We start from the raw sequence: 12,869 nt of genomic DNA on the forward strand, positions 1-12,869 counted from the left end.
CAAGTTCAATCCCCAACACTGGGAGCCAAATTAGTTAACGAAGACGATAACCACAATCTTAGAGACACCGAAGCTATACTGTGGCAGGAAGTTTCCCCAGTGTAATTGTCAGGACTTTAAACGTCATGGAAAACGTCTCAGTTATTGTTACTACAACAATGCTGAGCTCCATCATGTGCACAAGGAAAACAAGATGGTCAAACACATGCACTGGAATATACATGATGGGGAGGGGTAAAGTCTTTTGCACACCCCAAGGGCAGAAGAACAACTCGGTGTCTCGGAGTACCTGCATCTGCATCAGTGGCCTGCACTCTGGTCAACAGTGTCCCTGGCTCCGTGTTTTCAAACACGGTGATGGTGTACGGATCTGCGGTGAATTCAGGGGCGTTATCATTCACATCTTCTAAGGTGAGCACAACAGCAGCCTGACAGGATCGTCCCCCTCCATCGGTGGCCTTGACAAGGAGATGGTAAACTGCCTGCTCCTCGCGATCAAGGAGGGCTAACGTTCTCAATTCACCTAGAGACAAAGAGGAGTTATAACATGAACCATGATTATCCATCTTGTTTTGTTCTCCTACAAATACAAAATCCGAACCTTAATTCTCATCTGGAGAAAAATAGTATCAACAATTCCTTACCAAATTAATAAGCTTAAAGATGAAGAAAATATGGATCATTTTCATCACAGAAAATGCCAATTATAAACTGAGGTCCACAAATTTAAGAAACACACTATATTATATAAGTAAATCAGAAACTTTAAGATACACTCTGAGCTTTTTCTGAGAAACTGAATAACTTGTAAATCCTAAAGTCCTTAGTTCAAGTAGCTGACACTATGGCTATTTATTTTTACCTCATCCCAATTTTTATACTTCAAGTTCCTTTCAGGTTTAGCTGTCATTTCCACTGCATCAGAACGAATTTAAAAAAAAATGCAATTTCCAGTCTGGCACATGATCTCATGTCACCTACATACAGGAAATACAAATTAAATTAGTCCCAAACTCCATGCTTACCTGTGTCTGGATTTAGTCTGAACTTTTCAGCACCTGAACCAAATAATGTATAAGTAATCTCCGCGTTGGACCGGATATCTGCATCTGTGGCAGAGACCTGCACGACCAGTTTCCCAGGAAGGGTGTCTTCAGGAATGGTGTCAGAATATAAAGTCTACAAGATGTTAAACAACACCGTTATAACAGAAGCATTCAAACCGAGCAGTGACTGCCAAGAGAATGACGGAAAAGAAATCATTTCATTTGGCCGCGGGAAACGTGGGAAACGACCGAAGCTAACGCCCGAAGAGCTTTTAAAAGTGATCACTCTCTGAAAACAGATGTGAAAACAAAGAAGAGCCTTGTAACAGGCACCAGCCCCGTATCGGCGAGTCTGGCCTGACATTTAATCCACAGGATACAGAATATGATGTGTTTCCCAACAGTTTCATTCTTAATTCAAATGCTTATGCGAGAATGTGAAGCGGTAGTCCGGATTTCTCTAAAAACTCGAGGAAGCACATAGCTGTTACATTATATTTACTTAGTTTGAAGCACGGGGATTTACAATGCACAACCAACCATTCATCCCAGAGAACCGAATAACTACAGTTAGAAATGGTCTTCCTGGGATGGGGGGAAACGGGAGCTAGGTAATGGCCAGGCACGTTGGTGGATGCCTGGTTTCCTCTTTCACACAGTTGGACACTTGGTTCCACTTCCAATTATCACGTTAGTCATGCCATAAATAGAACATGAGGGAAAGAGATTATGCTTCTGCAGAATTACTTTTTAGGAAGAGCTTAATACAGGGAAATACATTTTATGGTTCACAAAACTGAGTATTTTGTAACAGTGATAATTATAAGTGGTTGTGTTCCCAATTATATTATTACTCAAGGCAGACTGGTATAATATCTAGAAAATAAGAATAGAGAAAAATGTTATATATATATATACGTGTGTGTGTATATATTTATAAGTAATATACATAGATTGATATAGATATATTATGTATGTACTCTAAAATAGCAGATACATAGCCAGTCACTGTCATCAAATAATGTCATCCAAAAATACAAATACATGTTAAAATTAACAGTGCATTCCTTCTGATGATGAATTTTGTGCTTACTCCTCTGAGAACTTGTGGCAATTCTCCTATCTCAGCCAAACGTGCTGGGATACCAGGTGTGTGCCCCTATGTCTGGATCCTTTGCACTGCTGGCAAATGAAGTTGGTATCCCCCCAGCCCCCACCCCCAGCAGCCCCCTGCCTTCATTCTTCACACTGCAAGGCTTTCTGTTTCCACCCCAGCTCCAGCGATCTCTCCTGCTACGGCTCCACAGCCCCAGTAAAATTGGATCCAGCAGTAGCAGGTCATTCCACTGACCTCTTGGTTTCTCTGGTGTGAACAACCCCACTGCCTCAAAATGGTCTGCTGAAGCACACCTGGGCTGTGCAGGAAAAGCTGCTGGCCAGATGTTCCCCCTCCCCCAAACAACTGTATCCTCAAAGGAAGAGATTACCGCTACAAAAAGTTTAGAGAGCATTTTTAGAGTCAGACACTAGAATAACTGGAATTAGAGGCCCGCATTTGACAGTATTTCAGAAAAAAGTTCTCGATCAACAAGCAGTTTTGAGAGTTTCTCAAGTCCTGTGCATCTGCCTCCCCTCCACCTCAACAATAAGCAGCTACAACACAAAACACATGTCAATTACAGCGCCTCGACGGCTGTCCTACAAAAGAGGGACAGAGGCGCCCACAGCTGATGCACCGTCCTGAGGGACACATACTTACCTTCTCACACACTGGGCTGTTGTCGTTGGCGTCGAGAACTTTCACTTCCACCCTGGCTTTGGAAGAGAAGGTGCCGTCGGTTGCTGTGATGGTCAAAAGGTAACTGTCCTTTTGCTCCCTGTCCAGGGGTTTCTTCACGTAGACCTTCCATTCATTTTGTATATTTTCGACAGCAAATTGTCCCAAAGCATCCCCTCCTAGTAAACCAAGAGAGGAAGATGATGGCCAAAACTGTTGGGCTACAAAGTGAATTAAGTAACCACAAGATAAAAGAAACTACACCAAAAAAAAAAAGTATGACATTATGATTTAAAGGGGATTAAGACCATTCAAAGTATAATTCAAGTTGATACTTTTCTGTTTTTGTTGCTCTGGTTTTGTATCCTAAGATGGACTGAACTCTATGTAGTCTCGGCTACAGCCCACGCTGGCCTCTCATAAAGAATCCTCCTCCCTCAGCTTCCTTTGAGCTGGAATTACAGGTGTGTGCTATACATACTTGTACATATTAGCTTTTCCCTTTATAATAATAGAAAAGCAGTACCATTTCTATTCAAGTATGAGATTAAAGTTTATCAAATAGCTTGTAATAAACCTACACTTTTCCTTTAGATGTTATTTATTAAATACTAACTGTTAAGTTTAACAGAATAAGTCATAGGAGTCTTGGCTGAAACAGCTCAGCTGAAAGGCCTATGTTCAGCTTCCATGTTATTTCTCCTCACGTTAGACACACGTGACTGAAAGCACACTAACTCTGCAAATCCATCAATCCATACCTAGCATACCCCATATAACACGGGGTCCCTGTCCACTGCACAGTTGCCGGGAGCAGTTTACCTGTTAGAAAGTAGGTCACTTGTCTGTTAATCTCTTCAGAGTCGGCATCGGTGGTGCTCAGGATGGCAATCACGCCACCTGGAGGGTCGTCCTCACTCACAGTCCCTTTGTAAATCTCAGCCGTGAACCGGGGCGGGCTGTCATTGACATCGGTGACAGTAACATCCACGATGGCTGTGGAGGACAGCTGAACCTTCTCGCCATGATCCGATGCGACCACTTTAATCTGGTAGCTGGCTTTCTCTTCGTGGTCGAGCTCCTTCAGGGTTGTAATCCAGCCTGTTTCCATGTTAATGGCAAAGGACTCGAGGATGTCTGCACCTTGGGATGGATCTAGACTGTACATGACCTGGCCATTGGCTCCTGAGTCTAGGTCAGATGCCCTGACCTGGATGACCCTACTCCCCCCTGGCAGGTTCTCGACAACAAATGCTTCATAAGGGTTGGACTCCAAAACTGGGCTGTGATCATTGACATCTTTCACTTGGATACTAACGTCGACAGAAGCCACCACCTCAGCGTCATCAACAGTACACCTGGCCAGGATGGAAAACTGAAACCACTTAGTGGTCTCGTGGTCAAGACTCTTCTCTAGCTTCAGCCTTCCGGTCTGCCTGTCAATCACAAAGAACTCGTCTCTATTACTCTCGGGAGTATTGCCTTTGACCAGAGTGTAGAGAACAGCCCTGCTATGTTCTACCCGGATGAGGTCAATTTCTGTTCCAATGGGCATGTCTTCTGAAATGTCATAGGTATAAAAGGGCTCTGAAAACCTTGGAAGCTGCGTTTCCGGTGGAAGTATCCGGACATAGACAGGCACAACGGATTCTTTGGGCGGAGACCCGTTATCCACAGCTCTAACGAAGAAAGTGAAAAATTCATTCTCCAAACCAATTAAACTTTCCTTTGTTGTAATTAAGCCGGTCAGCTTGTTGATTTCCAAATTCTCCTTCACACTTTCAGAGTCCGCCTCGATGGCGTAGGTGACGTCAGCATTAGAGCCTTCATCGGCATCACTCGCAAAGACTTTAACGACCGACGTTCCTTTGGCGGCGCTGGATCCAATGTTCACTTCGTACTTGGTTGAGCGAAACTGTGGGGCATTATCATTGTCATCTGTGAGAATGACATTTACAGTGCAGAACGCCACTTTCCCTCCAGCGTCCTTTGCCATTAAACGGACGGAGATTATTTTTTCTGCTGGGGTCTCACGGTCGAGCTTTTCCAGAGTGAATATCTGTCCTCTGTCATTCACGTAAAATCTGTCTTTTGCAAAGTCATTCACGAGATGGTAAGTTATGTGACTGTAAATGCCAGAGTCCCTATCCGTTGCCTTCACCTGGACCACCAGAGTATGTAAGGGGGCATTTTCGGCCAGTTCCACCTCGTACTCGTTCTGAAGGAAAACAGGACTGTGCAAATTGCCTCCCATCACAGTTACGTGAACCTGAGCGGAACTTCGAAAAACCCCATCAGACACAGACACATTGAGACTGTAGAACGGCTTCAAGGTGTGCCGGCGCAGGTTTGAGAGCGTTATAATCCCCGTTTCACCGTCGATGACAAAGCTTTTATGATCGTTGCCGGACAGGATGGAATACTCTAACTTGTCTAGGTCCGAGCTGTCGGCATCACAGGCTTTTACACACATCACAAAATGCCCATGAGCAGCGTGCTCGCTAATTCTGGCTTCATAAATCTGTTGTTCAAACAGGGGTGGATTATCATTGAGGTCGGTGACATCCACGGTGACGATGACATCGCTGCTCAGTGGGGGCATCCCTCCATCCACAGCCCTTACATAAACCTTGTGCTGCTGAGACTGTTCGTAGTCCAAAGGTCTCACGAGTGAAATGAGTCCCGTGCTGCTGTCTATGTGAAAGTGATCATGACTTTTGCTATGATTTCCAAACATCTGGTAGGAAATCCCTCTGTTTGGTTCTGAATCCGAGTCTGTGGCTCTCACTTGAAGGACGGGTGTTCCAATGACAGAGGCTTCCGACAGGGTTATGGCGTAAGACTGCTGAACGAACATGGGAGGGTTATCATTGATGTCCTCCACTATGATGTCAACGAAGACTTCGGCGTGAGCGCCCGTCAGGGAGTCGGTCGCCCGTATGCTCAGTTTGTAGGCTGGGTGGGACTCGAAATCCAGCGGTGCTATGACATTTAATACCCCAGTGTTGAAGTTAATGGTAAACTGATCAAAAGGGTCTCCGTCTGTGATGCTGTAGAACACTTTCAACCCTTCCGGGCTGTTGGCTTGGACGTGGACCACGGGACTGTGCACCTGGATGTTCTCTGGAATCTCGGCACTGTAGAAAGCCTTTTCAAACACAGGCATGGCTTTGTTCATGACAGTTATGGGAACTAGAACTTCGGCAGAGAAAGCTGGGCTCCCTCCGTCCTTAGCAACCACTGTCACAAGATATTCCTTATTCAAGGTGTCGGGCTCAAACTGTTTCTTCAGAGAAATGTCACCGGAGGGCCCGATCTGAAAGTGGTCGTGATGCTCCTTGAGGTAGTAATGGACCTCCCCATTTCGGCCGCTGTCTCTGTCAATGGCTGTGACGTAGCGAATGACGTGGCCCACCTCAGCATCGACCTTCACGACAGCGTAGTAGGGGAGGTTGACAAATACTGGTGCATTGTCATTTTGGTCTTCTATGGTGACTTTCACCACGACGTGGGCCACTGCTGACGGCTCACGTTCTCTGGTCACTTCTACGACCACATCAAATGCTTCCTGCTGCTCGCGGTCAAACGGTATGCCGGTGGTGGACAGCACGCCTGACGTGTGGCTGATCTTGAACCTGCGGTCCGGGTTGAGGATGTGATGGAACAGAGGCTCGTTGATCGGGTTCCCCTTGGCAGTAATGACAGCGAGCGTTTTGGTTTCCGTGGTGTTCTCCTTCACGACGGCAGAGTAGACGTCTTGGGTGAACCTGAGTGGGCTCTCTTTGCTTTCTCTCACATTGATTTTCACAGAGGTCGTGCTTGTAAACCTGCCGTCAGAGGCTCGCACGGTTAGCTCGTAGCGGCTTCGTAACTGAGTCGTGTTTTGTATTGTTATTGTGCCCGTCTTGTAGTCCATTGAGAACTTCTCCCCAATGTTGCCTTCGGTGATGGAGTATATTAACTGCGAGAACGCCCTGGAATCGGCATCAGTGGCGTTCACGGTGATGACGTTCACTCCTTTGTATGTTGGCAACAGAAGAGAGGCTTCATAGAGTGATTTAGAGAAGACGGGAGGGCAGTCATTGATGTCAATTACATAAATAGTCACATTGGCTGCATACTCGGCAAACAGACGCGGAGTCCCCATGTCGTGCACTTGCACAGTGAAGTGGAAAGCACGTGTTTCCTCATAGTCCAGACTCCGCATGGTGTGGATAGCGCCAGTGGTGGCGTCGATGGTGAAATAGCTGTGCACAGAGGGCTCAACGATTTGATACACGAGCAGAGCATTGGACTCCCTGTCGGCATCCGTGGCTCGAATCACCAGCGGAACATTCCTATCTGTCAGAACCACAGTGTTGACCGAAGCGGATTCGCTAACGAATCCTGAATATTGTGCCTGGGCAAAAACTGGAGGGTTGTCATTCTCGTCCTGCAAATGCACAACAACAGTTGTGTTGGTGGACAAACCAGCCATGTTGGTCCCTTGTACGGTCAAAGTATAAATGGGCAGAGTTTCAAAATCCAAGGCTTTCTGAGTGACGATGCTTCCGGAATGGGGATTAATATCAAAGGTATCGCCTACATTTCCATCTTTGATTTCATACATCACTGACGACTGGCTGTGAGCAGAGACCATTCCGACAAAAGTGCCAACGCTGACGGCTTCGCTGATTTCCACGGAGTATTCTTTGGACGTGAACTTTGGGGAGGCGTTATCAGCGACGGTGACGGCGATGTGCACAGAGGTCATTTCGTTCATCGGGGGATCGCCTTGATCTGTAGCTTTTACTATTAAATCATACTCTACTTGGTTACTTCGGTCTAATTCTCTGGCAGTTTTTATAGAACCCAAGATGGGGTCGATTGTGAAAGAATTTCCAATGTTTCCTGGAAGGACAAGAAAAAAAAAAAGGAAAGAATCTATTAGAGAAAAACCCAAAGGCAACAGAAAGAGCAGAGAAACAGAAAAAGAGATATTTAAAACTTACATCCTGAATTAAATAGGAAAACAGGGTATATCAACAATTGGATGAAACCTTCTACTTATTTCATTTTTAGTCCTTTAAACTGTTCAGAATTTTGGTTGTCAAATATGAAAAGCAAGAAATAGAAAAAAAATACTGTTCTGTACCTAAAGCCAAAACTCTCTCTGCTGAACTGAAAAATGTGTTGTAGAAACACGCGGCTCTCCACTTGCACGGCTAAGCAGTTTACAGCAGTGTCCTGAAATCCTGCAGGGTGCATCAAGTCCTCAGTGTTCACCGCTTACAAGGGAGAGTTTTAATTCACTGAGAAAACTTGCACTGCGCTTAAGGAAAGCCTTGTTAGGGAACCGAGAAGCAATTTTCTGTAGCCCGCCCTTGATGGAGGAAGGTCATTGGCTAATAAAGGAACTGCCCTGGCCCATTTTATTGGTTAGAGGATAGGTGGGAGGAGTAAACAGAACAGAACCAGAACGCTGGGAGGAAGAGGAAGTGAGCTCAGACTCGACCGCTGTCCTCTCGGGAGCAGACGCCTGAGAGAGACGCCATGCTCCTGGCTCCTGGGCAGACACACGTGATGAAGCTCGGACCCAGGATGGACTAGGCTAGAATCTCCCCGGTAAGCGCACCTTGGGGTGCTACACACAGATGATTAGGAATGGGCTAAATTAATATGTGAGAATTAGCCTAGAAGAGAATGGGCGAAGCAGTGATTAAAAGAATACAGTTTGTGTGTTGTTATTTCGGAGCATAAGCTAGCCATGTGGGCGGCCGGGTGTGGGGGACGCAGCCCTGCCGCCCCATATTACTACACGCCCTAGCTGTCAAGTTTTGAGGATTTCAACAATATTCCCTCCTTAACCTTTTCCACGTTGACTGATCTACTAGTGGGCGCCTCTCGAGTAGGCGGGATTTTGCTTCCAGGGAGACATCTGGCAGTTTGGCTGTCGCAACCCGAAGGGAGGAAGTGCTACTACTTTGTGGATGATAGCGGCCAAGAGACAAAAACAGCTTATGCGGCACACCAGAGCCTTCGCAGTGGGGAGTTGTTTGCTTCAAAACATCAACAGTGCTTATGCAGCCGAGAAGCAAACTGCTAGGACAGATGGTTGTACTGGCGTTTCTTTGGACGTCTGCAGCCTGTCCTACGCAGAGTTAGTATTTCCTCAAGTCTAAACCTTCCCATAGCAATGGCAGTTCTAAAGAGACCAGTCGTTCTCTAGATATTCTGGACGGAGCCGAGGCACTGTGTGTGTGTGTGTGTGTGTGTGTGTGTGTGTGTGTGTATGTGTGTATGTGTGTATGAGGGTATCTTTGGGTTCTACCCCTCTGTGAATCCTTCCCAGTCCTTTTCCGTCTTATAAATAAGCATCTAGAAATCTGCCCCAGCACCGACTCCATTCTTCCCAAATGCACACTGCATGGCAAAGCTACGTTCACTTGCCATTTTCTCACACTCCTCTTCCTCCTGGGTTTGACACCAGAACACCCTTCACACCAGAATGACTTAGTGTGATCTGCAAACCAGAGGATTAACTAACGAGCACTTCTTTCTGCACAGTAAACGCAAGTACTTCCTCTGCAGTGTTCATTTCCTTCATTAAATATATTTTCCAAAAATCCACGACATTTTTTTCTGAGGCCAGACGTAGCCTGGTTTTCATTAAGCTGGCCTGGCTCTGGGTCTAAGCCCCAAGGCGATGCCTTGGTCTGAAACAGGGCGGAAGCCCAGGCTCCTCCAGACCCTTAAGGTCTGGGCTGAATCTTGGCCCGGGCCTCTGCCAGGCTGCTCAGATACTGATTTCCGGCCTTTCTGTATTTAGGAACATCCATGATCCCAGGTTGTCACTGTGTCTTAGGCAAACATCAAAACTCAGAGATCCTTTCTTGTTCTTCCCGCCCATTACTGTCATCTTGCAAACCTGTGGTGACTGCCTAGCCTAACAGGTGCACCTGCTCACAGTTTGGGCAACTGAATTTATCCCCCTACCACAACCGAAACCCCGAGTCTTTCTTATGCCTGCTTTGGAAAACAGCCCATTTGGTAACATTTATATCCCTTCATTTGCACGTATTTGTCCTATTTTCCATATTGAAATCTTATTTGCCAGTCAAGTTTCATAGGTCCAAGGTCTCAAAATGAAGACATGAATCAACGTTTTTAATGTGGCAGAAATGGACAATGTTATGATGCGTGACTGTGTTCCCAGCATCCTCTGCTCTTCTCTTACCTCGGACCTGTATACTGACCATGTTGTCTCCCAATGTGGCCTTCCCTAGCTATTCTCACAATTTCTCCATTCACCCATTTACACGTTCACTCAGACTTTAACTGAATGGCCCTGCCTGAAGACCTTCTTTGTCTTGCCTGTCCGGTATGACTACTTTTATTCTTTATTATAGTTTTTCATTTTAAGTATTTTCTTTCTTCCCACTCATTTATTTTTGGTTTGTCTTTTGTTTTTGTGCAGTTCAGACTCATCAAGAACACACTATGGCCGGGCAGTGGTGGCACACGCCTTTAATCCCAGCACTTGGGAGGCAGAGGCAGGAAGATTTCTGTGAGTTCGAGACCAGCCTGGTCTACAAGAGCTAGTTCCAGGACAGGCTCCAAAACCACAGAGAAATGCTGTCTCGAATAACCAAAAAAAAAAAAAAAAAAACCCAACAAAAAACCCCACACTATGTATCTCAGGTTGGCCTCTTATTCATAATCCTGCCTCAGCCTCCCAAGGGCTGCAGTTAAAGGCATATGCCGCCACACCAAGCTTCTCCATTTTCTTTATAGTATGTAGAACATTCTTGCTATTTATCAAGAATTTTGCTGTGTAAAATTCAAAACGATTTTTCAGCATCTGGGAGACCCAGGCGTTGGATTCAGAGGACCCTGAGCTTGTCACACCGGGAGCCCAGCCAGAGACTTGGTCTTTGGATCTCACGTGTTTATGTATTGAGGCACAAAGCATCAGATGTACAGAAGGCTGCAGACTGTCAGGTAGCAGGTGCACTCCCCAAGCCCTGGAATACATGTCTGCTCGCTGCTGATGGAAATGAGGCAAGCAGAAGCTTGTACTAGGGTGGGGTTGACTCGCTTGCATTAGCTGGAGCAGTACAACTTTAAATTTATCTCTGCGTGTCAGCAGGAAAATGATCTGCACTAACAAGCCTAAACCCATGACTATTTCCTATAGAGTACAAAAGAGAGACAACAGATACAGCCTGTGTTCAGTAAGTACTTGCTGACGGTGTGGGACCCTCTACCAAGTTTCAGTGGCAATTATGATATAAGTTTGAGGAACCAAACCAATCCTAATCAATTAATACATTCACCAAGTGTTATCTCTCCCCAGGGGTGAGAAAAGGAGTAATGCTATATCTATTTTTCAACAGACCAACACCTTCCAGCCCAGAGTACAGCGCTTATGTGTCTCTGGTACGTAATCCAGTTGCAAATGGAAATACTTTTCATTAAACTCCTTTCCCTGAGGACTCCAAATCAGACTAAATCTTTTGCTCAATAAATTTCTCTTAATTAAACTTATGCAGTATTACGAGTAAAATTTAAGACCAGAATTCCGAACTTTATTAGATGTAATCAGATATAAGTTAAAAGCAGCTGATTATGAATGAAGTGTTCAATGAAAGGCAGTGTGAACATTTTACAGTTCCTTCTATTCCAGCAGGTGTTGTGTATCTACACAGACACGGGCACACGCTAATGCTGCTGCACACTCACGGTAGTGGCTTCCTATGAGAGGTTTTTTGTTTTGTTTTGTTTTGTTTTAATTTTTCAGTCTAATGCTGCATGATAAAAGCTGTCCTAAAACCCTATTGCACATGGGAACAGCCCACTGGTGCCTAGTCTGTTCTCTGGGGAGAGACAGAGTTCCATTCTTAGGATACCAAATTACTAAGGCCATCAGTCATCACAAACACTCCAAGAATGTGCAAGCCTTCACTCGGGCACCAGCAATCACAGTTTAGACACCCAGTTGTTGAGAATTATGTGAAAGCAAAGAGGAAAAATGAGCATTTTCTCCTCCACCAACCCAGTCAGTTTGCCCGCGACAAAGTCACTTCACTGAGGGCTCAGGCATGCACGGATGGAATGCGCTGTTTTCCTAACTGCTAAATTTCTCAAGCAGTGGGAGGAAAATTTCTGTGTGTCTATCCAAGGTACTAACCCCACTACCGTGCATTTTAACACTCTAATCATAAAATCTTATTGGGAATAACGAAGTCAATCCAGTTTTTTTTAGAGGAAACAAGTGAGTTTTCAAACACGTAAGGAAATAAAAATAGTTTGATTGGCGCATAAGCACACCAGGAGGTATTTGTGTCAAAATCACTCTGTATATACTCAGATTTATTTCGTGTCTGTGATCTATAGATCATCTACAAGGTCTATGGATTTGATGCCTAGAAGACACCATGTGTAAGTGGAGAGAGCTATGCACTTAAAAAATCAGATTAAAATACCCTAAATTCATTACAAAGAATGAAATTGGCTTTATTTCTTCAACTTCAACAGTGAGGACTGTAGGACACTGAGGTGCCTTCTCCACACGCATCACTGACTGGAGTGGGCAGGGCTAGGAACAACTCCTAGCTGTGTGAGCATGCGCTCCAAGAAGAGCCTTTCTCGCCTCATCCACGCGAGGCCGATGGAAAGGCCCACCTAATAAACACAGCATGGAGACCTCTTACACAGTACTTGGCACACGAATGGTGCAGTCCCCTGGATGAGTGAGCAGCAGCGGAAAAAGAACAACACCTGTTCTACTGCTGTGACGGCACCGATGACCCTCAACTGGGGGGGCTCTTGCCTGATTTTATTCTGGAATTTCTAGGCTCAGGCTCGGTTTACCCTTCCTGGCTCAGGCCACCACTGTGCGACCTCTAGCCAATGCCAGAGGCCCCTTCCAAAGACTTCTCTCTCCAGAACCAACCACCCTGTGGCCTGGTTCAACAACTTGGTCCTATGCATGTCATTTAACTGCTAATGGTACGTGGGGATGGACTGTGGGGCCAGTCTGCAAGGTGTAGGAAGCAGGTTGCCCC

The 12,869-nt window shown here is 45.6% G+C and overlaps 1 protein-coding gene across 6 annotated transcripts in view; it reads right to left on the bottom strand.

Annotated features, from left to right (window-relative positions):
• Positions 1 to 12,869, bottom strand: part of Fat1 (FAT atypical cadherin 1) — a 120,881-nt gene that overhangs the window by 21,691 nt on the left and 86,321 nt on the right. For all 6 annotated transcript variants that reach the window (XR_005972364.1, XM_041632272.1, XM_041632275.1 and 3 more), the window contains 4 exons: positions 3,646 to 7,713; positions 2,806 to 3,002; positions 1,026 to 1,179; positions 290 to 523 (listed from right to left, as the gene is read on the bottom strand). Coding sequence is in view for 5 of the 6 variants with exons in the window: in XM_041632272.1 (XP_041488206.1) it covers positions 290 to 523; positions 1,026 to 1,179; positions 2,806 to 3,002; positions 3,646 to 7,713 (4,653 nt within the window). In the remaining variant the exon portion in view is untranslated. The remainder of the gene's footprint in view (positions 1 to 289; positions 524 to 1,025; positions 1,180 to 2,805; positions 3,003 to 3,645; positions 7,714 to 12,869) is intronic.

This window comes from Microtus oregoni, unplaced genomic scaffold (assembly GCF_018167655.1).
Source record: "Microtus oregoni isolate MIOR12 unplaced genomic scaffold, Mior012 000041F_ref0000270, whole genome shotgun sequence".
Classification (NCBI taxonomy): Eukaryota; Metazoa; Chordata; class Mammalia; order Rodentia; family Cricetidae; genus Microtus; species Microtus oregoni.